The sequence below is a fragment of the Labeo rohita genome, chromosome 16 (genome assembly GCF_022985175.1).
Source record: "Labeo rohita strain BAU-BD-2019 chromosome 16, IGBB_LRoh.1.0, whole genome shotgun sequence".
In the NCBI taxonomy this organism is placed as follows: domain Eukaryota; kingdom Metazoa; phylum Chordata; class Actinopteri; order Cypriniformes; family Cyprinidae; genus Labeo; species Labeo rohita.
This window is the reverse complement of record NC_066884.1, coordinates 3,522,308-3,547,158: the sequence shown is the minus strand read 5'-3', so window position 1 is coordinate 3,547,158 and position 24,851 is coordinate 3,522,308. Positions and strand designations below refer to the sequence as shown.

Sequence of the window (24,851 nt, the reverse complement as noted above, 5' to 3'; positions counted from 1 at the left end):
CACACTGAACATGCTGAGGCTGCTTTTTTTTAGTTTAGTTCATACAGAAACAGGTTTCCTGCGTATAAAGTACTTTTAGTGTGGCATAACCTCAGATATTACCTACTGAAATTGATTCAGGAGGAGAATTCATGGTGTTTGATTAAAAGGATTTGTTCAAACAGTGCGAACACACATGAAATTTGCAATTTCCACGGCACAGTTACCCATCTTGCAGGCAGCTTCATTTTAAACAAACTGTTCATTCTACAAATTAAAGATGGCCTCAAGACCTCAATATCAGTCAGCTTTTCAATGTGTTTTTTCTTTTCCAGGTAACGTTTCGTACGAGGATCTACCATTGTAACATCAACAGTCAGGGCGTGATCTGTCTGGACATCCTGAAGGACAACTGGAGTCCTGCCCTCACCATCTCTAAGGTGCTGCTGTCCATCTGCTCTTTACTCACAGACTGTAATCCAGGTAAGACCCAAACACATAATATGTTTGTCTGATGATGTAAAACCTAGTTGTGTGATTTGAGGCATCATTCATGTCTGTAGCACAAACGGTGCGGGCTGAGTTGCATGCAAAAGTTAGGGGTAGAGCTGTATGAATAATTGAAATAATACTGAATCGTGATATGGCTTAGTGCAGTTATCAAATCACGAAGGCTGCAATTTAATTAAATATATGCATCATGTTTTAAAGTGAACTTTTAAACTTTAAGGGCTCCCTGCAGTTTTCCACCAAAATTATAGCTTGATAATTTAACGTTTTAAAATGAAGACATCAAAACAACCATAAATTATAATTTTCCATATTTTTTAAGGTTATCAAGTTAACTTATTTTCCTATCCTTATTTTTCTTCTAACTTATTTTTCTTATTATTATTATTATTAATAAACTTTATTATGTTTTTCCTAAATATTAAATAATTTATTTTACAGAATATTTTACACAATATTTCATGTAATTTTTTTTACTACTACTACTACTACTACTATTACATTAAAATATTAAACAAATTTCTGTCATCAAAATACATTTTGATTCCAAAAAATAAGATGTATTGCTTAAAACAAAATATTGTAATTTTACTGTAAAATAAAAATAATTTAAAAATATAATAACAAAATATAATAAAACTGCTTTAATAATGTTATTAGTACTACTACTAAACATAAAAGTAAAGTATTACAATATTTTGTATTGTGTAATATTTTTGTTTAATAGTAATAATAATAATAAAGTATAAAATAATGTTATTGTTGTTTATATTATTAAAACTCTTATTATATAATAATTTATTGGTGTTAAAATGTATTATTATTATTATTATTATTATTATTATTATTATTATTATTAAATTATAAATATAATAATAATAATAATAATCATCATATTTTAAGGAATATATTATATTACAATATATTAGTTGTTTTTAACATTAAAGTATAACAATATTTTGTATTGTAATTTTTTTTTGTAGTAGTAGTAGTAGTAATAATAATAAAGTATATAATGTTATGTTATTAAACAAAACTCATTATATAATATTAATAGTTCATTGTTGTTGTTAAATAAACTTCATTATTATATTAAGGATAATTTTATTATTTGTAGTAATAATATTAACAACAATAACAATATTTATTATTATTATTATTAATAATAATAATAATAATATTTAAAGAATGTATTAAGTTGTTATTATTATTAATAGTAATATTGTTTTTATTATATAATGTATTAGGAATGTTTTAATATTACATTTTATTTCACAGTAAATTATTACAATAGATATTTTTATAATATTTCTTTTAGTTTAGTTGTAGTAGTAGTAGTAATAATAATAATAATAATATATAATATATATATTTCCCTCAAATTGTCTAGCCCTCTGTGTTCAAATCATTACCCTTCTAAGTATGAGCAGTAGTTTATCCCCTAAATGGCAGATGAGATGTTTTTTGTGTGTGGTCGATTAACGTGCTGATGACCGCGCTCTTGTGTCCACAGCGGATCCTCTGGTTGGGAGCATCGCCACACAGTACTTGACCAACAGAACGGAACATGACAGAATAGCTAAACAGTGGACGAAGAGATACGCCACATAAAGCGTGCCGTACAGTATCGCTCCCTTCCTCGACACAAACACACACTATATCCCCCCTCAGCCCTACTGTGCCTCTACCTCTCCCCGTCTGCTGAAAGCACACTCACCAAGTGCAACAATAGATCTGGCCCCTCTTCCTTCCAACTTCCTGTAGACCTTTCTGTGAAGAAACTGTCCTTTGTTCCTTGTTGACTTGAAAGCTTCTTTTTATACAAAGAGTAGATTGGGACTTTATTTTCCAATTATCTGAATGTTTGAATTACCTTAGGAGAAAAGGAATACTATTGTTATTATTATTATTATTATTATTATTGTTATTATTATTGTCCTTCAACTTATTGTATGTATATCCTTTCTTTTTAAGTGGCATCAGGAACAAATACAGCTTATGAACTACTTTGTTTTTTTTCTCATCAGCGTATAGTGTATTTCTTTATTTTCTCCTCTCTCTCCTTTTGTTAGAATTCAGTAAGATTTCCATGCATGTAACCGGATGACCAGTCGCATCCTTTCAACTCCAAACTCTGCCCTCTTGTTTTGTTTGTATGTATTTTTTAAAGTCATGGCAGCCACTCTACGATAGGCTTGCTTGTGAATTAAAAAAATTGAAAAGAAAAAAAAAAAACAATGTGTACATATTGCTACATGCCACCTCTGGCCAGAATGGACTGTTGTGCACTTGCTTCATGAAAAACACCATAAATAAACACTGTGGCTGAATTGTCATTTCTTGTATGTTCAATGCATGTATTTTTATCGCTAGTGTTACACATGACTTCCTTTGTTCCTATGTATATATATATATATATATAATTTTTTTTTTTTTCCACTCGGGTTTGCCTGAATTGGCTGATAACTGTCTGATTTGCTGATCAGAGGTGTTTCAAAATTTGACAGCCTTGTCAACAGATGCATTGGAAGTCATGCATGAAAAGATTTTCTTTTCAAACATTTAAAGTGGTAAAACTTATATTAGAAGTCAACAATTCTACTATTCTTAGTATTTGCCATCTTAATTTTTTGTATTATACTTCATATATCCAGCATTATCTGCCCTGCTCTCGCTATCCATATTGGTTAAGAAGTAATCATTATTTTTATTTATTTTTTTAAAACTGTCTAATTTTGTTTGAGTTTTATGCCGGTTTAATGCAAATGCAGAGATAAAAAACTAGCATTATATCTTGCATTTAAACTTCAACTGGTTTTATCTAATAAATGTGTCATGCAAGAGTTCTGGTTATATATTACATATAAAAATGTGAAAACTTATTCTGGCAAACATCTTTTGGTTATCAGATCTAGGTCTGCAACCACTAAGCAATGGCACCCTACGTTTTCTACTATTTGCAACATTTATTTTTATGCAGATGTGGATTTTTGAGAGTTGAAAAGTGTCTGGAAATTATTTTCATGTGTTTTGCAAAGTCACCAATTTTAAACCTTATTAAACACAAAGCAGATAAGAGATCTGGAGCTTAACATGCATAAATTTCCCCTATTATTTCCCCTATTCCCCTATTATTTAATATTTTATTTAAAAAAAAATATTTTATTTTTAAATTATTATAATTTTAATTTTGTCATTTGTAATAAAATATTATTATTGTTATTATTATTTTATTCATATCAATATATTTTTGAGCAGCTGCTTGAAATAAAGTTTAAATAAAATGTTAAATTATATGAAAATATAATATAAGCATAAATGTAGCCTTGGCAGCTAACTGAAACTACAAAAACTAAATCTGAAATAAAAAATAATAATAATAACAATAATATTGCAATTTTATTAATAATATTAATTGCAAGTTATGAATAAAAAATATATATATTTAACAAAATAACTGTAATACTGTTAAATTATATTGTAAAATTATATTTAAGAAAAATATTATAACAAGACGTACATTATTTAACAATAATAATTGTGCAACTGTACAAACAAACGCAGCAAACCTGCAGCTTTTTAAGAAACAAATTGTGCGCAATTTCCCCCATTTCAATCACTGAGCCTTGTTTAGTGTTAAAATGAAGACTGGAAAAGTTCAGTACAAAAGTAGGTTACAAGTAAATGAATCAGAGTTGATCTCTACCTATTCTCCTGAGGATCTGATCTCCTGTGAATCTCTGCTTGAGGAGGTGCTCGACTCCCTGTAAGAAAAAGCACAGACAACAGCACACTGAGACTTTTAGAAGTGGTTTTCATAATCCAGGCAACGTTTTTAATACTTGTCCATTATTTTTAAGCAAATTAGTGTACCGGTACTTCCAAGAGGGGCATGTTGTCACAAAACCTAAACGTACGTCGAATTAGCTGTGTGTTATTTATATCTGGTCAATAAAGGTAATTTTCAGTATCATTAAGGTTTGTGTACATACAGAAATTGAAATAAATCCACCCTGAATTGTTTTTCATAGTCACACTCGACTAGACAGCTGAACTTTGTTACTTATTTTTAGTCAGTTTTTTCGTCTTAACTTACAAGTGTTTGTCGTCTTTCCAGCAAAATTCACTCTCACTCTCGCATTGAAGAGGTGTCATTACAGCAGTTATGGAAGTGTTTACAGATGTGTATATAAAGTATTACATCAAACTAGTCGAGACGTTTGACTAAAAGGCATACTTAGCTAAGCTAAAACGTATAAAACGCACAACACCGGCTCTTAATTCTGATTGGATGAGCACCTGAGACCGCGCGCCGTTGCCATGCCGCTCAGCAACCGTTAAAATATCACAGCGAAAATTAAGTTGGCTTGAGAAAGCCTGAAAACATGATCTACGTACTATTTAAGAATATTATTGTTATTCTGAGCCAAATTTTGGTATCTGTCTTCTCCTAGAGCTTTCAAGCTAGAACCACCAAACTCAGCCCAGATTTTCAGACTGGTCTGACTCGGTGTGCTGTATCTTTTCAGACTGATCCGGCTTATAGTTTTCGTAAACCAGACTATCAAAACCACCAAAAATCCCATATGCTGCGTCCGAAATCGCATACTGGTTAAGTAGGTACTACATTTAAATATGAACGTACTACCCGACCGTTAAAAAGTACGTTCTATATAGTATGAATGTGGGTAGTATGAATGGAATTCGGACGTACTACATCCGCCATATTGATGTTGTCACGTGTCATGCGTCGTCACAACAGCGCGAAAATTTAAAGAGACTGCTCCACTGCACGAACACCAGCACCGGCAATGTTCGGCGTTTTAATGTTGATTGGACAGACAGCTCAGAGAAGGCGTTGGTCAGCTGCTCGCAGATCACGGCTTCGTAGACAGCTTCTAGATTATTTGTCAAATAACGTTTCGATTTACAATGTTTAAACTTTCAATAAGTCATCCGTTTATTTAGATTGTGTTAAACAAGTGTAATTTAATCACAATAAACAACGTTTTTTCCTGAGGTACTTACACTTGAAATGAGCCGCGTCTCCACCTTCCGCCATTTTTCGAATACAACGCATCCTCTCCCGGAGCCTCATGGGATAGGAAAGTGTCCATGGTATGCGTACTACAGAATTCGGGCGGAAGCAGTAGGTCATCCGGGTACTTCTCGCCTACTGAATTTCGAATACTATGAATTCGGACATACCACTCGCCTCGCATACTGTTTTTCGCGTACTATATAGTAGGGAAGTATCCGATTTCGGACGCAGCAATAGACTTACATTGACGGAATGTTCAAATGAGCAACACTATTCAAACTCCAACTGACAAAATTCAAATCTAAACTCCCAGAATCCCTTGAGGCTCAATCAAGCTTCTCTTCTATGTACTATTTCTAATCCATTTAGACTCATTTAAGCTTCCACTCTAATATTTCTAATCTATCTAGCGATCTAAATCATGCTAGCAACATGCTAGTAACATGCTAATCGTGTTAGCAACATGCTAGTAACATGCTAATCATGTTAGCAACATGCTAGTAACTTGCTAATCATGCTAACAACATGCTAGTAACATGCTAATCATGATAGAAAAATGCTAGCAACGTGCTAGTAACATGCTAATCATGGTAACAACATGCTAGTAACTTGGTAATCATGTTAGCAACATGTTAATAACATGTTAACCATGTTAGAAACATGTTAGCAACATGGTAGTAACTTGCTTATCATGCTAGCAACGTGCTAGTAACATGCTAATCATGGTAACAACATGCTAGTAACTTGGTAATCATGATAGCAACATGTTAATAACATGCTAACCACGTTAGAAACATGTTAGCAACATGTTAGTAACTTGCTAATCATGCTTTCAACATGCCAGTCATGTTAACAACGTGCTAGTAAAATGCTAGTCATGCTAGAAACATGTTAACAACAAGTTAGTAACATGTTAGCCATGTTAGAAACATGCTAGTAACATGCTAATTATGCATGAAACATGCTAGCAACGTGCTAGTAACATACTGCTAATCATGCTAACAACATGCTAGTAACTTGGTAATCATGATAGCAACATGTTAATAACATGTTAACCATGTTAGAAACATGTTAGCAGCATGCTAGCAACATGTTAGTAACTTGCTAATCATGCTAGCAACATGCTAGTAACATGCTAATCATGATAGAAAAATGTTAGCAACGTGCTAGTAACATGTTAATCATGCTAGCAACATGTTAATAACATGCTAACCATGTTAGAAACATGCTAGCAACATGCTAGCAACATGTTACTAACTTGCTAATCTTGCTAGCAACAGGCTAGTAACATGCTAATCATGTTAGTAACTTGCTAATCTTGCTAGCAACATGCTAGTAACATGCTAATCATGCTATCAACATGCCAGTCAAGTTAACAAGTTAGTAACATGTTAGCCATGTTAGAAACATGCTAGTAGCATGCTAATTATGCATGAAACATGCTATCAACATGTTAATCAGGCTAGAAACATGCTAGTAACTTGCTAATCATGGTAACAACATTTTAGCAATTTGCTAATTATGCTAACAACATGCTAATCATGCTAACAACATTGTAATCAGCCTATAAAAATACAAGCAACAAGCTACTCATGCTAAAACATGTTAACAACATGTTAAATCATGTAAGCAATGTGTTAAATGATGCTAGCTGCTTTCATACTCTTACAGCTGCTTCAAACTTTCAGGCTAGGCTTTCTCAAGCCAACCTAAAGTTTGTTCTCAAACTTTACTCATCTAGTTTTTAATATTATTGTAATTGTTATTGTTTTAAAATGTAATTATTCATTGAATTTTATCATGGTCAAAATAGTGCCTAAAACAGCAGTTAGCTGTAAAATGAGTCTGTGGATAAGCAATTAGCTTATGGTTTATTAAACAATTAACCTACAATTCTTTATCGTATGATCTCAGTTTACGTTAGTCAAAAGGTTATCAGTCATACAATGTCGTTATGTCCTGATTACAGTGATAAGAATGGGAAACGGTTCATTTGGTGTTTTATGTTAGTCAGGAGTTCACAGTTCATTTGATATGTAATATGATATGATAATGACTTCAGTGTCTTGTATGTTAGACTAACCTTTCACACATATTACACACATCTATCAGCTGTTGTGGGTTTTGCATGAACAATCCGTACTCACTGCAAATGCCAAAAGGTTGGCTTATCATTGCTAATTTCACGCCCCAAATCACAAAATGTCAAATTTCGCCATTCTCTCAAATTAGCCGAATCTGTTTATATGTATTCACTATTACAGACAGCTGTCTTAAAGGAACAGTTCACCTTAAAATGAAAATGATGTGATTATTTCCTTATCTTTCTCTCGTGACATTATTTTGTCAAGCTCAATAAATAAATAAATAAATACGCTACTAGAAGTCAAGTCGTGCATACGACTCCTGCGCCATATTGTAAATAAAATATTATATTAAAAAATGATATTATATATTCTAAATACGTCTTCTGAAGCCATACAGCAGTGTGTAAAACAGATATTACATTTTTAATTTTAATTTTAATTAATTTTATTAAAAAATATGTTCAGTCATTGAAATAAATTTGAAATTTGAGATGGAAAAAATCTTTAAAAAACTAAAAACAAATATTAGAAATGTTGTCTAACTGAAATCAATAAGGTTAAGTAGAAGTACTTTAAAAAATACAATATAGAAATATTTAAAATAATTCAAAATATTAATGAACGATATTATATTATATAAATAACACAAAAATAAAAGTTATTACTTTTTATCTTCTGACTGAAGGACCTAAAAAGGTTACACGATCAATGTAATTAATTTACTTGCATTCGATTATTTTAAGGCTTTAAAAGGGGAGGAATTCGCAGCTTTTCAGTACAGCCTGAGACTCAAATTCATGTTGTATTATTATTAGCATGCATATTTAATAATTATTATGATTCCAACAACGTGTAATCTTTTAATCTCATTTTGTTTAATTTCATTCATTCTTGTGGAGGTAAACTTGACTCAAGTGTGAACTTGAATATGATCAAATTACAAATATTTAATGACTAAAAAGAACTTATTATAAAGTTAAATCACCTTTAATAGTGATTTGCTATTACTTATGTGACTTTCAAAAGCAAAACATGCAGGAAAGCACTTTTTACTTTTAAATACATAAGTAACATTAAATGACTCTGTGGTGAAGTAAATACTATGGAAATGCAACTATTGTTATTATTATTTATTTATTTATTTTTATTTATTTTTTTTTTTTTTTTTTTTGCATTAAATCAGTTCAGGCATGATTTTTTTTTTTTTTTTTGAAGATTAAATTCTATATCAGTATTTAATTCAAGCTTGTAGAAATTAAAGATTGAACTTATAAGTATTTTTCTTGGAATTGTTTGTTTTGTTTACAAGGATACCTTGAGTAAGTTATGATACTGGTGTTTCCATCATGAATAATTAATAAGGTTGATTTTTTTTCACTGTTTTCTAGTTTTAAACTGTTTTATGGTTGCTTCAGTGGAACTTGCTGTTTCGTTAATTATTATGATTCCAACAATGTGTAATCTTTTCATAAACGTTAACAAGAACAAATAATAGTAATATAATTTACTAAATAATTTACATGAGATGAGCTGTTTAAACAAACCAAAGTCCTAATAACAGCAGCTTTTGAGAATGAATCACCTGTTTTCCATATGTTCACTCATTTGAGAATGACTGTAGAGATCTAGCTTGTCCACTAGATGTCAGCAGATGACTGGCTGTTTACGGTGATGATTCTAATGGGAACATTTCAATTATGTCTTACCGCAGTGAGTCAGTGATCCGGGTGGAGATCCTGATAAAACAGCCTCTGAATACAGAATACAGACTGTCATAAAAGGATCAAAATGCGAAGCATTTAAAAAAATCTCTGTAAATTTATAACCATCCTCTCTAAGAGTCTACCACTGTCTTAGATATGTGGATTATAGGGTCATATATCTGAGATGACGATCAAGATCTGGTTAATATTTCATAGATTATGGTTAAATTACATCCTGTAGACCTACTGAACAAAATGGTTAAATTTAGCAGCTCATCTGACATACTTAACCACACCTCCCTCTACTTTTCATGGGTTTGTACAGCACAGGACATTATGTCCCAGTGTTTTTTAAATCAGTGATCTGACAAAAGAAAAATGTTCTGACTGTGCAGTGTGTACTTCACAATATGTGCCTTTCTAGAGGAGACACTTCACTTGTTAAATCAGGTTATATCTTGGAAATCAATTGAATTTATGACCACTGTTGCAAAAGCATTGTATCCATATTTATGATCTTGTCGTATACAGGCCATATACATTATGCTGTCCTAGCAGCCATAAAAGTATAGTTCAGCTTAGCAAACAGCTGAATAAAGGAACTAAGGAAAAACGAGATACGGCATTTTATGGGTAAAAAGAATACATTAATTTAATGTCATTTCTGTGTTACAGCATAAATATTATTTACATATACACTCACATAAAAATGCTGCAGTCTTAAAAATAAAGGTTGCAAAAGGGTGTTTTTGCACTGATGCCATAGAAGATCCATTTTTGGTTCCCCAAACAACCTTTCAGTGAACAGTTCCTAAAAGAACCATTTTGAAGAACATTTTAAAAATCTAAAGAACGTTTTCTGCATTGAAATGGGTGTTCAAGGTTCTTCATAGAACCACTGATGCCAATAAAGAACCTTTTTTTTTAAAAGTGTTGGTTGAAAACAACCCAGTGTTGGGTAAACAGTGTTGTGAAAACTATGTGTTACAATATTGCATTACTCCCTAAAAAAGAAACTAATTGCGCTACTTAGTTACTTTTTGTGTAAAGTAATGTGTTACGTTACTTTTGTGTTACTTTTAATATCTGGGCAAGGCTTGCTTGTTAGTTTTTAATATAAAAAGTTTCATTTTTGGCAAATGTAAAAGCTCTTTCACACCAAAAGTGAAATGAATAAGCCTCAGGCTGAAGAAAATGTGAATCTGTACAGAAGAGAAAAAAAATTCAAAACTCTTCAGCAATAATTAAAAAATAAAGCACAAATGTTCGTTTAACTTTATTAACGTTAGTCTAAGGTCTTTTTTTGTTTATTAGTATGGTTGAATTGGATCATCGAAGTTACATTAGTTAATACAATGGGATTTAATACATTAAGGATGTTCACTGTAAAAAAAAAAAAAATAATGATAACAATTTGTTGAGTCAACTTAAAATAATTTGTTATAATATAATAATATCTAAGTGAAAACTTAGGTATTTGAGTTGACTAAACAAACAATTTGGTTTGGTCAGCGGATGCCCATTTTCCACAAGTTGATATGATTCTTCAGGGTCTTAATGAAAAGTCTATAATATACTTTGGTTAAAAATTCTCAATGGTTGCGTAAAACAACACCCTTTTTATCTTGTCAAAATGAGCTCTGCAAAAATCATCCCATTCTGATGGATTGTTCCTTTAAATGTTAATAAGCTCTGCTCGCCCCGCCCCTCTCTTCTCTCTGTGGAGTGAACAGCTGCTCTGAGAGATAGTTTACTTTAGCCACATTTAGCGCATTTAGCCGCTGAACTTGCTGACTAGCACGTTATTAGAAAAGGCTTTGCAGCATATTCTGAGTTGGCCTCTGCACTTAACCCCCGATTTCCCTCAACATTGGAACAGGAGAGCTGTCAGTCAGTCAATGATAAAACAAAGTAACTGGCATTACTTTTTTGAAGAAGTAACACAGGTATTTTCTTGTAAATTAATAAGAAATGTGCTACTTGTTACTTAAAAAAACTAATGTGATTACGTAACTCGCGTTACTTGTAATGCATGACCCCAACACTGTGGGTGAAATATGGACATACCCACCGACTGAGTTGTTTTGACATAGTGGTCGGCTTAAATGTTTAACCCAACCTTCTGGGTAGTTTTATTTAACTCAACTAATGTGTAAAAATTACTATATTTCTTGCTTAAAATGAAACCAAACTAGGTCAAAAACTGACATAATTAATTAAAATTAAATCTTTCTATCTATCTCTGTCTGTCTATCTATCTATCTATCTATATCTATCTATCTATCATTTATTTCTTTGTTCATTTGTTCTATCTATCTATTGTTTGTTTATTCGTTCATTTGTTCTGTCAAGTGTTCTATCTAAAACGTTCAGACAAGGCTTTGTATTTTGTATTGTATTACAGTATATAGACATTATATTATATAGACAATGCTTCATATATATATATATATATATATGAAGAGTTTATTTGCAAAACCAGATAACTCAGGGTTTTTTTTTTTTTTCTTTTTAAAAAATCATGTTTTTTTTTTATTTCATCATGTTTTTATTGTGTTTTATTGTGTTAGTTAGCTGTATATATATATATATATATATATATATATAATATTTTAGATATAAAATGTATATACTTTAGATATAAAATATATTAAAAATATATATATAGACACAGACAGATAGATGGATAATGCAAAAAAACAACTAATTTACATGGACAAAAGGTTTTGAACTGTGGCATGGAATGTTCCGTTTTTTTGGTTCATTTGAAACCTTGAAACAGTCTGTTCTTTCTATGAGTTTTACCCAACCCTTCTAGAAACCACCCAGAACAAACACCTAGCAGTCCAATCACACTCCCAAGAGAAGATAGAGAATACCATCCATTAAATCACAGAAACCGTATTTGTACACAACTATAATCATTTGTTCTGGAGATAAGTAAACTTGACTCAAGTGTGAACACAGTTGATGATCAATGAATAAACAAATATTTAACGACTAAAAAGTGCTTAATTTGGAGTTAAATCACCTTTAATAGTGATTTACTATTACTTATGTGACTTTCAAAAGCAAAACACTTTTTAAATACTTAAGTGGAATAAAATGACTCTGTGATGACGTAAATACTACAGAAATGTAATTGTACTTTAAATTAGTTTAGGCATGAGTAAAGAAAAAAAAAAAAAAACATGAGTAACTCATGTTACTGTAATTGCGTTGCTGTGAGTGAAATATTGACAAACCCAGTGACTGCAGTGGGTGGTTTAAATTTTATTTAACTCAACGAATGCGTAAAAACTATATTTCTTGCTTAAAATGAAACCAAAATAGGTGGAAAAATAACATTTATTAATATGTTCAACAAATGAACATTAAGTTGAATAAATAATAATCAAATAATATTTTTTTTTAATTAAAAAACTTTTTTTTACTTGCTTATTAATACATGTTCACCTTTTAATTATTGCACATGCCTCTAGTAATTCTGTTTCTGATTTTAATCTCATTTCATTTAATTTCATTCGTTCTTGTGGAGTTAAACTTACTCAAGTGTGAACTCAGAATATGATCAAATTACAAATATTTAAAATAAAAAGAACTTATTATAAAGTTAAATCACCTTTAATAGTAATTTACTATTACTTACGTGACTTTCAAAAGCGAAACATGCAGGAAAACGCTTTTTACTTTTAAATACATAAGTAACATTAAATGACTCTGGTGAAGTAAATACTACGGAAATGCAATTATTATTTTTTTGCTATTTTTTTTTTTTTTTTTTTTTACATTAAATCAGTTCAAGCATGATTTTTTTTCAGTATTAAATTTAAGCTTGTAGAAATGAAAGATTGAACTTATAAGTATTTTTCTTGGAATTATTTGTTTTGTTTACAAGGATTCCTTGAGTAAGTTATGATACTGGTGTTTCCATCATGAATAATTAATAAGGTTGATTTTTCACTGTTTTCTAGTTTTACTGTTGTTTCAGTGGAACTTGCTGTTTCGTGACATCTGGAGTTCATTTTCCACTCAAAATGACCCATTCATACAGATGGTTAAAATCATTGTGTGTTATATACCAAGTATTGAGTTCTCTGTGTTCATTTGGGTATTAACATACATAGATATGTTATCTTTTGAACCATATAGCACCATATATGTAGTAAAGTTTACAAGCATATTACTCTATTGCAGAGTAAACTTCAAATGATTAAGTAACTTAAATGTATTCCTTCTCTTTTTACATAACTTTGTTATGTTTGATGTAATAACATTCTTAAATTTAGATTATAACAAAAAAGAAAAGGAAAACAAACTTGAGTACATAGTTCATACGCCACCACACTTCAACTGAAGTCAAACTTTCCTATGCTACTAACTCGCCTGCATTAAAAACTACGTTTTTTAACAAATGTTAAACAGCTCCCCACTATTAGTCCCTGGCCTTGTTGCTATTTTGAATGGGGAGTGGCAGCGTTCCAGAAAAACATCATGTTCTCAAAATCGCGCCTCACGTTGCAGCGGTGGGTCCGGGAGCTCGGGTCCCGCCTCTGGACGGGTGAAAGTGTGTCACTGGGTTAACGTGACTCGAGCTCGGGCACCGAGGGGCGGAGCCACACACGGAAACGCGAACCAGAGAACATTCAGTTCTGAGCGTTCCATTGTGAGAGAGACGCTCGACACTCGAGAGCTTCTATGGAACGCTGAAGCATTCGAACGCACACTGGATCTGAGGTTCGACAGACCTACAACTTACACGTAAAGCTGTCGAGCTGGAATTATTACTGACCGACTGAATTAGAACACATAAGCCTGTAAAGAGTCTAAAGACATGGAATCAACAAAGCAAGGTAACACAGTTATTGTATTGCTTAATTTATTTATTTTTTAAATAAACGTATGTATTTAGTAAGTATATAGCATGGTTAGAAACATTACTTCTATTATGTAAAAAAAAAAAAATGTTTACAACTGCAACATTTTTACAGTGATGTAGCCTATTATTTTGATAGGTGTAGCATACAGGATTTCAACTGTCATTGTAAAACTGAAAATATTATGAAATATGCATTTGATTTTTAAAGGCATAGACATGTTATAGAGATGTTTTTGCGGGTACTCACATATTTTAGCAGCCAAAATAGCTGTTTTTGAGCTGAAACCTTATAAAACCCTTGATTAGAAAGGGATTATTTCATTAAATGTATCAGATTTTCTGTCTGTACTTGCATACATTGTTGCATTCACAGTTTAACTGCTTATATATATATATATATATATATATATATATATATATATATATATGGATAGATAGACAGTCTCTCAGATGTAGTATAAATGTATTTATTATTGCGCTGTTTGTGGCATCATGAAGTGAAAACACTTTAAAAGGACATCAGAATGAAATCTAGTATTTTGCATGAACTCATAAGTCAAATCTTGTGATTTAAAACACCTTTGACACGCTTTCCATTGCTTGCATGACACTGCTGCAGCGTAAAGCACGTCAAACTGTGTATGTGGGTTAGGAGTGCCCGTGACGTCACACGCACTCAGTACTCCGAGTACTAGAAGGCTCCAGCTCACATGGCTCTCGTAGCCTAGCCATGTGCCTCTGTGTACTAGGACGCGCATCTCAGCCGCTGATTGGTCGTGACGTGCGCGGCGCCTCGTCTCTGATTGGCCGAAGCGTGACGATTGCATAATTTAGCACACTGCCCTGACTTGAGACTCTCTGCAGTACCACGTGAGGAGGCAGCAGACAGCTAGTGACCTAGATATTCTTCCCGTACAAAACATGAGAGGTCCACGTGTGGGTGGGTCTGAGAAACGAAGGGTTGTTGATGGTTAGATAACCTCCCTTGGCCATTTAAAAAAATACAGTGCATTTTAATGTAGTTTGCGAATGCATAACTGCTTTTAGAGTTGGATAAATCTATTATTTGTTTATGTACTTATGTACAGTTGACTACTATAAATATCATACCTGCTGTATGTGACACTAATAAGAAAAATACAGTACTGTATTTGATTGTCGTACTGCCTTTTGTTGTGCTTTTGATATACAAAATAATTATCGCTTCTGTATATCATAGTAGTGTTACTTTACTAGGTTAGTGTAATTAAACTTAATCCTGTAGTTTCATTCATCTATAAATAGGTCATGAGCTGTCTTAATTTGAGGAAGTTCATCCAACATGTGTACTTCACAAGATTATATAATTATACAATTGTGTCAACAACAAAAGATAACATTTATGCAATCATATTTGTGTGACTTCATAACCAAATGACCAGCTCACCTATGGAAATGAGTTTACATAATGCAGTTATCCAATATGTGAATGAAACGTCAAATTTTGTCAGGAGTAAAACATATTTGGAACATCTTTCCTGTATTTGTATGGTATGTGACAATAAAAAACATTTTTTTCAAGTGTGCATTTTTAATATTTATAAAATACAATAAGAAATGCTTCTTTGGCAACTAGGTGAAATAAAAAAAAAAGTTTACATTTTATATTTTTAAATATAATCTAGTTAACTTTATTTCATTAACAAACAACTTATTTTTTATTATCATTTATTAACAAATTATTTTATTTCAATTAGCAATTAAAAACTCTGTTTTTAAATATTTAAAAACATCCACTTAAAAATGAGAAATATTGGCAACTAGGTTAAAAAGTGTACTTTAAATTTTCTTTTATGGTTTTAGGTAACCATATTGACCCTGTTTTTTAATATTTTGTATTTTATACTTTTTAATTTAATTCAGTTAATTTTTATTTTATTTCTAGTAACAATTATGTGTTTATAATCGATTTAATTTTAGTTAATTGGTCATAATCCTACAATTTCTATTTTTAAATATTTAAAAACATCCACTTAAACTAAAATTAGAAATGTTGGCAACTTAAAAAAAGTGTACTTTTTACTGTGATTTTTTTTTTTTTTAATGGTTTAAGGTAACCATATTGACCCTGATTTTTGTTATATTTTATATTTTTAAATTTAATTAAAATATTTTTTGTTTTATTTCTAGTAACAATGATGTTTCCATAATAGCTTTTAATTTCAGTTAATTGGTCATAATCCTTACATTTTTATTTTTAATAAACTATTTTAATATTTAAAAACATCCACTTAAACTAAAATGAGAAATGTTGGCAACTAGGTAAAAAAAAGTTTTCTGAGTGTGCATTTTTAAAACGCTCCCTCTTTTCGTCATTCCCAGGAGGCGTGATAGCCTACGTCTGCTCCTCAAGCTCCGCCCCCAGCCCTGAGACCTGCATGAGTGACAGCTCTATTAGCCACTCCCCTTCATCCTCCCCGCCTCTGCCCACCAAACAGGGCCGTCTGACGGACCTGCCCACCGCCGGACTGCTGTCCAAACACCCACGCGGACACGCTTCTGACAAGACGCTCGCTGCCAAGAGCAGCATCACCAGTAAGTGAATGCTAAATAAGCTTTTAAGTGATTCAACTGTCAGTGTAAAATAGGCAGGATTTGTCCAATGGATATGACTAACTCTTACATGATTTTTCAGAGCTTAACGGGATGGTGCTACTTTGTAAAGTGTGTGGAGACGTCGCCTCGGGCTTCCACTATGGTGTTCATGCCTGTGAAGGCTGCAAGGTAAGGAAATATGTCTCTAATATTTTGGGTCTGTTCTAAAACCTAGTGTTGTGCAGGTAAGGAAGCATTTTAAGGCATCATTGGCATGCTCAGAACATTTTAGCTCAGTTCTACAGCAAATATATAATTTCAAGTCAAGTCAAACTTTATTTACTTTGCAGAAAATGCAATCTCAAAATGCACCGTATTACACTTTATTTGTGCTCAGCTTAACAATATGCTAAAAAAATAATGTGCATTTTGCACTTTTTTTTTGGTGAATTTGAGTACCAGTGTTTTTACTCACAGTATTTAATATACAGTTTTTTAAAAATAATAATAATTTAAATTAATATTTAGAATATTATTATAGTTTTTAATAATATTTTGTTTCAGTTTTTTTTTATATTTTCTGTTTTAATTTTAATTAAATTTTTAGTAATTTAGTTGCGTGTATTTGTCAGTTTTAGAATTAAAAAAAAAATACATCTATATAGTTTTCATTATTTTTATTTCAGTTTTAGTACATCAAATTAAACTAAACTAAAATGAAAAATGTTGCCCTGGGAAATAGCTAAAATATATATAATATTTTTATTTAATTATTTTTTTTTTTTACATTTTTAACATTTTTATGGTTTTAGTTAAGTATAACCCTGGTTACTGTTAACTAAAACTATGAAAAATTGTTGAAATAAAGCCGAAATAAAATAACATTTAAATATTAGATAAACGTTAAAGGAAAAAAAAAAAAAAAAAAAAAACTTAACTTAGCTTACTGAAATAAGTTTAAACAAACTGAAATAAAAAATAAATTAATATAAAAAAGCACAACAAAATAAAAAATAATAAAAGAATATAATTTATTTTATTAATTTTTATTACAGTTAATACATCAAATTAAATTGGGAAATAGATTAAATATATTTTATATTTGTATTTAATTTATTTCATTTAATGTTTATTTTTAAGTAACATTTTTTATGGTTTTACTTTTAGTTAAATATATTAACCCTGGTTAATGTCAACTAAAACTATTAAAAATTATTGAAATAAAGTTAAAATAAAATATAATATAAATATTAAATAAACAAATCATAAAAAAACTTAGCTTACAGAAATAAGTTTAAACACTGAAGTGTTTATTTAAAATTAAAACATAAAAAAATAAAGCATTATAAAAAAATCACAACAAAATAAAAAAATATACATAAATATAACTTAAATTAAAAAAATCTAACTTAGCTAACTGAAATAAGTTTAAACACAAAATTATTAAAATTAAACCTGAAATAAAAAATAAAGCAATATAGGAAAAAAAGCACAACAAAATAACAAAAAAAATATATATATTTATATTTATTTATTTATTTTTTAATGACCTATTTATTAATATATTTTCTAAATTAATTGCTTTGATTTTTTTTTTTTTTTACAGGGCTTCTTCAGAAGAAGCATCCAGCAGAATATTCAGTATAAGAAATGCCTAAAGACAGAAAGCTGCACTATTGTGCGGATAAACCGCAACCGCTGCCAGCAGTGCCGCTTCAAGAAGTGTTTATCTGTCGGGATGTCCCGAGACGGTGAGTTTACAGTCATATCCGTCTTCCTTATGAGGTCAGGGTTTTGTGATGTTGACTTTAGGACTTGCACAACTACATTTCTTGACTAGTTGACTAGTAGTTCAAAGCAGAAGAAATAAATGCAACAAATCAATTTCTCTTTCAGCTGTGCGTTTTGGACGCATCCCGAAACGGGAGAAGCAGCGAATGCTCTTAGAGATGCAGACGGCCATGAATAACATGATGAACAACAGTCAGCTGCAGCGCATGCTGCACGGCGCGCAGACCGTCCCGTGCGCCATCGACAGCAGCCAGAGCGACTCCAGCTCCTCCTCTCCTTCGCCACCGGATTCGCCTCGCTCCTCCTCGGATCTCTCCCGCGACTCGGAGTCAGCCGTTCCTATGGACACGGCATCGTCCTGTTCGTCCGACAGCGGGGAAGAAGACGCGCCGAGCAGCGGACGCGCTCCCCGCGAGGACCTGTTCGCGTACGCCTCACCCCCACGTGGAGGGTCCGTATCTCCGGCCAGCTCCGAAACGCTCAGCAGCAGCAGTAAGGAGGAAGAGGAGCCGCCGCGGGAATGCTGGAGCCGCTGGAACGAGAGCGGCAGCGCTGACAACCTGCACAACACCACTGGACCTTACAGGGAACATGTGAGCGCGTATCACGTGACCCAGCAGTGCAATCGAAACCCAGAAAACCTGCCTTACCACAGAAACAACATGAACGAAGTCCAGACTGGAGGAAACAGAGGACACCTGGTTAGTGACCTTTCTGATGTTTACACATCAATATTAGCAATACCAACTGAGGATCAGTGTTGTTGTTAGCTAAAACGAAATATATATATATATATATTTTTAAAAAGTAAAAAAAAAAAAAACTTTGTTTTGACAGATAACTTAAATACATTTACTGAAATTAGTACTAAAATTACTAAAACTGAATGGAAATATTTTTAAAAAATTGACATAATTAAATTACTAAAATTGAAATAACAACATTTTAATATAAAAGCTAATTTATTGAGAAAAATATTTTAAAATGTTACATTAAAATATTACAAGTATTACCAATATTTATTAGATTTGCTTTCAATAATTATTAAATATTTATTTATTTATTTTAATTGAAATAAATCTAAAATATTAGACTAAAAACCTTTAAATGAAAATTTTGCTTTGGCAAATAAATAAAATACGTTTAAGCTTATACTAAAATATTTTTTAAAAAAATTGAGGAAAGCACAAAATGACTAAAATTCAAATTTAAATGTAAAATATAAAAGCTAATTCACTGAGAAAAATTAAACAAAAACTAAAATAAAGAGTATGTTATTTAATTACATTAAATTGATTCATTCATTGAGAAAAAAATATAAAAACTGTTACATTAAAATATAGAAAGTTATATAGAAAGAACTTTTTAAAAATTGCATTTATTATAAACATTTAATCATTTATATGATTAACTTATGTTATTTTAGCTATATGATTAATTATTTCTCTATTCTTTTTATAATTTCTGTATTTTTTTAATTATTAATTTTTCTAAATTTTAAATAAATTTATATACAATTTCTCTAACTGCGTTCACCATCTCGGGTAAATTTGGTATGTTTATTTGTAATTATATTCAGCTATTTTTAAAACATATTTGTTTTGCTTTTAACAATTTTAAAATAATTTCAACCAATTTTATAAAATACTTTATTATACTTTATTAATTTATATTATGTAATTAAAATTATAAATTTAAATATATTATAAAATTATAATATAATTAAAATATATATATATATATATATATTTTTTTTTTTTTTTAACACATATTTTTGGCGAACACACAATTAAAGCTTTAGCTGTTTTACGCTATTTTAGCTGTAAAGTGCCTCTGAAAGCATATCTGTTGTAATGTGAGACTGTTGGTCTTTTCTCAGGTGTGTCCCATGAGCGTTTCCCCCTTCGTGGACCCCTGCAAGCCCGGTCATGAAATCTGGGAGGAGTTTTCCAAGAGCTTCATCCCTGCCGTACGAGAAGTCGTGGAATTTGCCAAGCGGATCCCGGGCTTCCAGGATCTTTCCCAACACGACCAGGTCAACCTCCTCAAGGCGGGAACCTTCGAGGTAAGGCAACACGAGTCCCGAGGCATTTTCTGCCAGCATAAGCTGTCCGTCAGACCCCTAACGCTCTCATCCGTTTCCCTCCGCGCAGGTGCTGATGGTGCGCTTCGTGTCGTTGTTCGACGTGAAAGAGCGGACGGTGACCTTCCTGAGCGGGAGGAAGTACAGCGTGGACCTGCTGCGCTCCATGGGCGCCGGAGAGCTGCTCAACTGCATGTTCGAGTTCAGCGAGAAACTCTCAGCCCTGCAGCTCAATGAGGAAGAGATGAGTCTCTTCTCCGCCGTGGTGCTGGTGTCTGCAGGTGAGCTCTTCAAAAACATAGAAATGCATATTTTGTGCAGTAAAAATGACAAAAGCACAAACTTAAAGATGTAAACTTAAGACAGACAATAAAAGCTCATTTAAAAGTAATCATAATACATAATAGGCAGCAAGTTGTGCAATTTCTAATATATATATATATATATATATATATATATATGTGTGTATATATGTATATATATACAATTATATATTGATTCATTTAATTATTACTAATTATTAGTAATATTATTAATTGCTTATTTGAAATCTATTTATTATTATATATTTATACTATTTTTTTAAAATAAATATTTAATAAATATTTTAACAGTTCACCATCTTGGGTGAAATTTGAGTTATTTATTGGTGTACTTTAAACATTTGTTTTATATTTATATTATTTAAATCATTTTTAAAAATTACTAATAATTTATATTATTAATTAATTATTCATTGTTTTTGCTTGTATTAATTATATTTTTTTAATCATTTAAATATAGTATTAATTATTATTAATTGTTTATATGAATAAATTATTATAAATTATATATATATTATATATATTTTAATTTATTTAAATTATTTATTAATAATTAATCATTTTTATATGAATACAGTATAATTTTTTTTTTAAATTTATATAATTGTATTATTATTTGACTATTTATTTATACATACTGTTTTGGCTTTTAATATTCTTTTATATGTAACATATTTTAATTATTTATATTAATATATTTTAAAATTATTTTTGTTTTAATTTCTCTGGCTGCATTCATCATCTTGGGTGAATTTTGAACTATTTATTTATACATATTGTTTTTGCTTTTATTAATTATAATTTTTTAATCATTTAAATTAAAAATAGTATAAATTATTATTAATTGTATATATGAATATATTATTAAACATTTTTATATATATATATATATATATATATATATATATATATATACATTTATTTAAATTATTTATTAATAATTAATCATTTTTAATCATCTATATGAATACAGTATAAATTATTATTAATTGGTTACTTAATTATTTATCATTTATTTAGTGTTTATGTGTTTTATAGTAATATATATTTATATATAATATATTATTTATCTTTAATCATTTGTATTATTAATTTATTTTAAAGTCAATTTGTATATACCATATATTGAGTGAATTTTCAACTATTTTATATATATTGATTTTGCTTTTAATAATTACAATTTCAACGTATACATTTGCTGTGGTCTGCAGTTGGTTCTTTCGTGAAACTTATCAGTTTTGTGCATGTTATTTTTCGCAGACCGATCGGCCATCGAGGACGTAAACGGCGTGGAGGCCCTTCAGGAGACGCTGATCCGAGCCCTTCGCAACCTGATCATGAAAAACCACTCGAACGAAGCGGCCGTCTTCACCAAGCTGCTCCTAAAGCTGCCCGAACTGCGCTCGCTCAACAACATGCACTCCGAAGAGCTGCTCGCCTTCAAAATCCAACCCTAAACCCCCTCCTAACTCGCTGTCTGACCAACCTGGGCTGTATATTTCACTCTTGAATGTATTTAACGGGCTTTTTTTACTGTTTTGTGAATATAAAAGCGCATTTGGAATCGTTCAGGTTTTAAAGCTACGTTAGAGATCATTGTGATTCGCTCATCACGCACAAGCGAAGGTTTCAAACACTAGACTCTTCCTCAGCGGCGTATCATCTTTTCATTATGTGCAATAGCTGCTAAACGCATGGCTATTTCTATAAGAGCAGCTTTATGTCGTATCTTGTCCAAAAGATTATGTGTTGTATATATATAAATATATCTGATGTAATTTTCTTTTCTGAATGTATGTCTGTTGCTAGCAGCATGTTGGCATCATTTTAACCTGTGTAACAGGGGCGATGCTTTTGCACGAGGTGTCGAGGAACAGATCGGGCGCTTTCGACTCCCCCGACACCATAATAACGGTGCGCAGACGGAGGATATCCGCCTGTCCGGTTGTAATTTATCAGCGGAGTCACTTTAAATGGCATTTTTCTATAGATGACATACAGAGAGGTGTTATTAGTCTTCCATTATGCAGCGGGAAACGTGTATAGTGGACCTGAACAAAACTATGAAAGAGTTTTATTTATCGACGTTTGTACAGATTGCCTTATCACTTTTCGCCACATTTACGGACACGGGGAACATTTGTTATTTTTCTTCTCTGTAACGATCGCGGGGCAGGGAAACGATGTTAAAATCCCAGTTATTTTGGGATGCGCTGCTCCCGGTTTACTCTATGCATATGGAAACAGCTTGACAATATGGACATTTCTCAGCCTGTAACCGACAGGAAAAGATGTACCGCTTTCTTGTTCAGCTCTGGTGTGTCCGTGTTTTTTTTGTTTCCTTATAAAACAGTGCAGTATGTATAGTTGTGTATATCTATTTGAAATATATCATTATAAAAGAAAAAAAATCAATAAATATTTACTTGTCATTTACTGTCATGCCTCTTTTTTGCACTAGAGGTCGCTAATAAGCGGCGTTCTGTTACTTTAAGAACAGCGTGTAAAAAATATGCAAGGGTTATGCAGTGATAAATGTCTCCATTATAAACCGCTGTAATGTGACCTCATTACATTTCATTCAGCAAGTGGTTATCCTAGAATGCATTATTTGGATGTTTTAAGCCAATTAGCTCTTTGTAGCCTGGGTAAATAATTGGGTAATTAAAAAATTAGATACTTGTTATCACTTCACGTTTATTTAGCACACTCAAACGCATTTGCATTTACATATTTGCATACTGTATGTATTTGTATAGATATTCCAAACATTTTTCGAAATTATTGCTGAATTTGCTTAATTAGGAAAACATAGGATAGGTCCAAGATAAAATAAAATAATAAAATAAAATGTATTTGCATACATATTCTAAATATTTCCCAAAATTATTTCTAAAATTCCTTAATTACGAAAACATAGAATAGGTCCAAAATAAAATAAAATAAAATAAAATAAAATAAAATAAAATAAAATAAAATAAAATAAGATAAAATGTATTTGTATAAATATTACAAACATTTTCCAAAATTATTTCTAAAATTGCTTAATTAGGAAAATATAGGACAGGTCCAAAGTAAAATAAAATAAAATAAAATAAAATGTATTTGTATACATATTACAAACATTTTCCAAAATTATTTCTAAAATTGCTTAATTAGGAAAATATAGGACAGGTCCAAAGTAAAATAAAAAACATATATGAAACAAAATAAAATAAAATAAAACGTATTTGTATACATATTCTAAATATTTTCCAAAATTATTTCTAAAATTGCTTAATTACGAAAACATAGAATAGGTCCAAAATTTAAAAAATAAATAAATAAATAAATAAAAATAAAATAAAAAATAAATGTATTTATATACAAATTCCAAACAATATTCTATAATTTTTCTATAATTTTTATTTTTATTTCTATAATTGCTTAATTACGAAAACAGAGAATATGTCCAAAATAAAATAAAATAAAATAAAATAAACTGTATTTGTATACATATTCTAAATATTTTCCAAAATTATTTCTAAAATTGCTTAATTTGGAAAACTATTTAAGGATAGGCCCAAAATAAAACAAAAACAAAACAAAATAAAAAATAAAAATAAAAATAAATATACATGTATATATATACATGTTCCAAACATTTTCCAAAATTATTTCTAAAATTGTTTAATTAAGAAACCATAGGATAGGTCTAAAATAAATTAAAATACAATAAAATAATAAAATACAATAAAATAAAAACAATGTTTCATTTGTTATCTTTACTTACTAAATTAGTTACCATGAACTAATATTAAACAATACTTTTACAGCATTTATTAATCTTAATTTCCACATTTAATACATTTAAATCAAACGTTGTGTATTTTTAATCACAA

At 30.7% G+C, this 24,851-nt stretch overlaps 3 protein-coding genes across 3 annotated transcripts in view; 2 read left to right on the top strand and 1 right to left on the bottom strand.

The window, feature by feature from the left end:
• Positions 1-2,823, top strand: part of ube2e2 (ubiquitin-conjugating enzyme E2E 2) — a 33,596-nt gene extending 30,773 nt beyond the window's left edge. Inside the window, exons 5-6 of the mRNA XM_051132066.1 lie at positions 315-462; positions 2,003-2,823. Of these exons, the coding sequence (XP_050988023.1) occupies positions 315-462; positions 2,003-2,100 (246 nt within the window). The 3' untranslated portion in view covers positions 2,101-2,823. The remainder of the gene's footprint in view (positions 1-314; positions 463-2,002) is intronic.
• The window catches only part of znf385d (zinc finger protein 385D), a 238,940-nt gene that overhangs the window by 205,492 nt on the left and 8,597 nt on the right, over positions 1-24,851 (bottom strand). The window lies entirely within an intron of this gene.
• On the top strand, positions 13,956-23,402 carry nr1d2a (nuclear receptor subfamily 1, group D, member 2a). Its single transcript, XM_051132059.1, has 8 exons — positions 13,956-14,173; positions 16,561-16,773; positions 16,874-16,962; positions 18,380-18,524; positions 18,670-19,265; positions 20,444-20,629; positions 20,718-20,928; positions 22,231-23,402. Exons 1-8 carry the CDS (start codon positions 14,155-14,157, stop codon positions 22,425-22,427), a joined length of 1,656 nt encoding a protein of 551 aa, XP_050988016.1. The 5' UTR covers positions 13,956-14,154; the 3' UTR covers positions 22,428-23,402.

Bases quoted from the DNA above. Each gene is read 5' to 3' on its own strand.
- nr1d2a (XM_051132059.1), top strand. The intron at 16,774-16,873 runs GTAAGTGAATGC...ATGATTTTTCAG, and splicing joins TGCCAAGAGCAGCATCACCA to AGCTTAACGGGATGGTGCTA. The intron at 20,630-20,717 runs GTAAGGCAACAC...CCCTCCGCGCAG, and splicing joins TCAAGGCGGGAACCTTCGAG to GTGCTGATGGTGCGCTTCGT.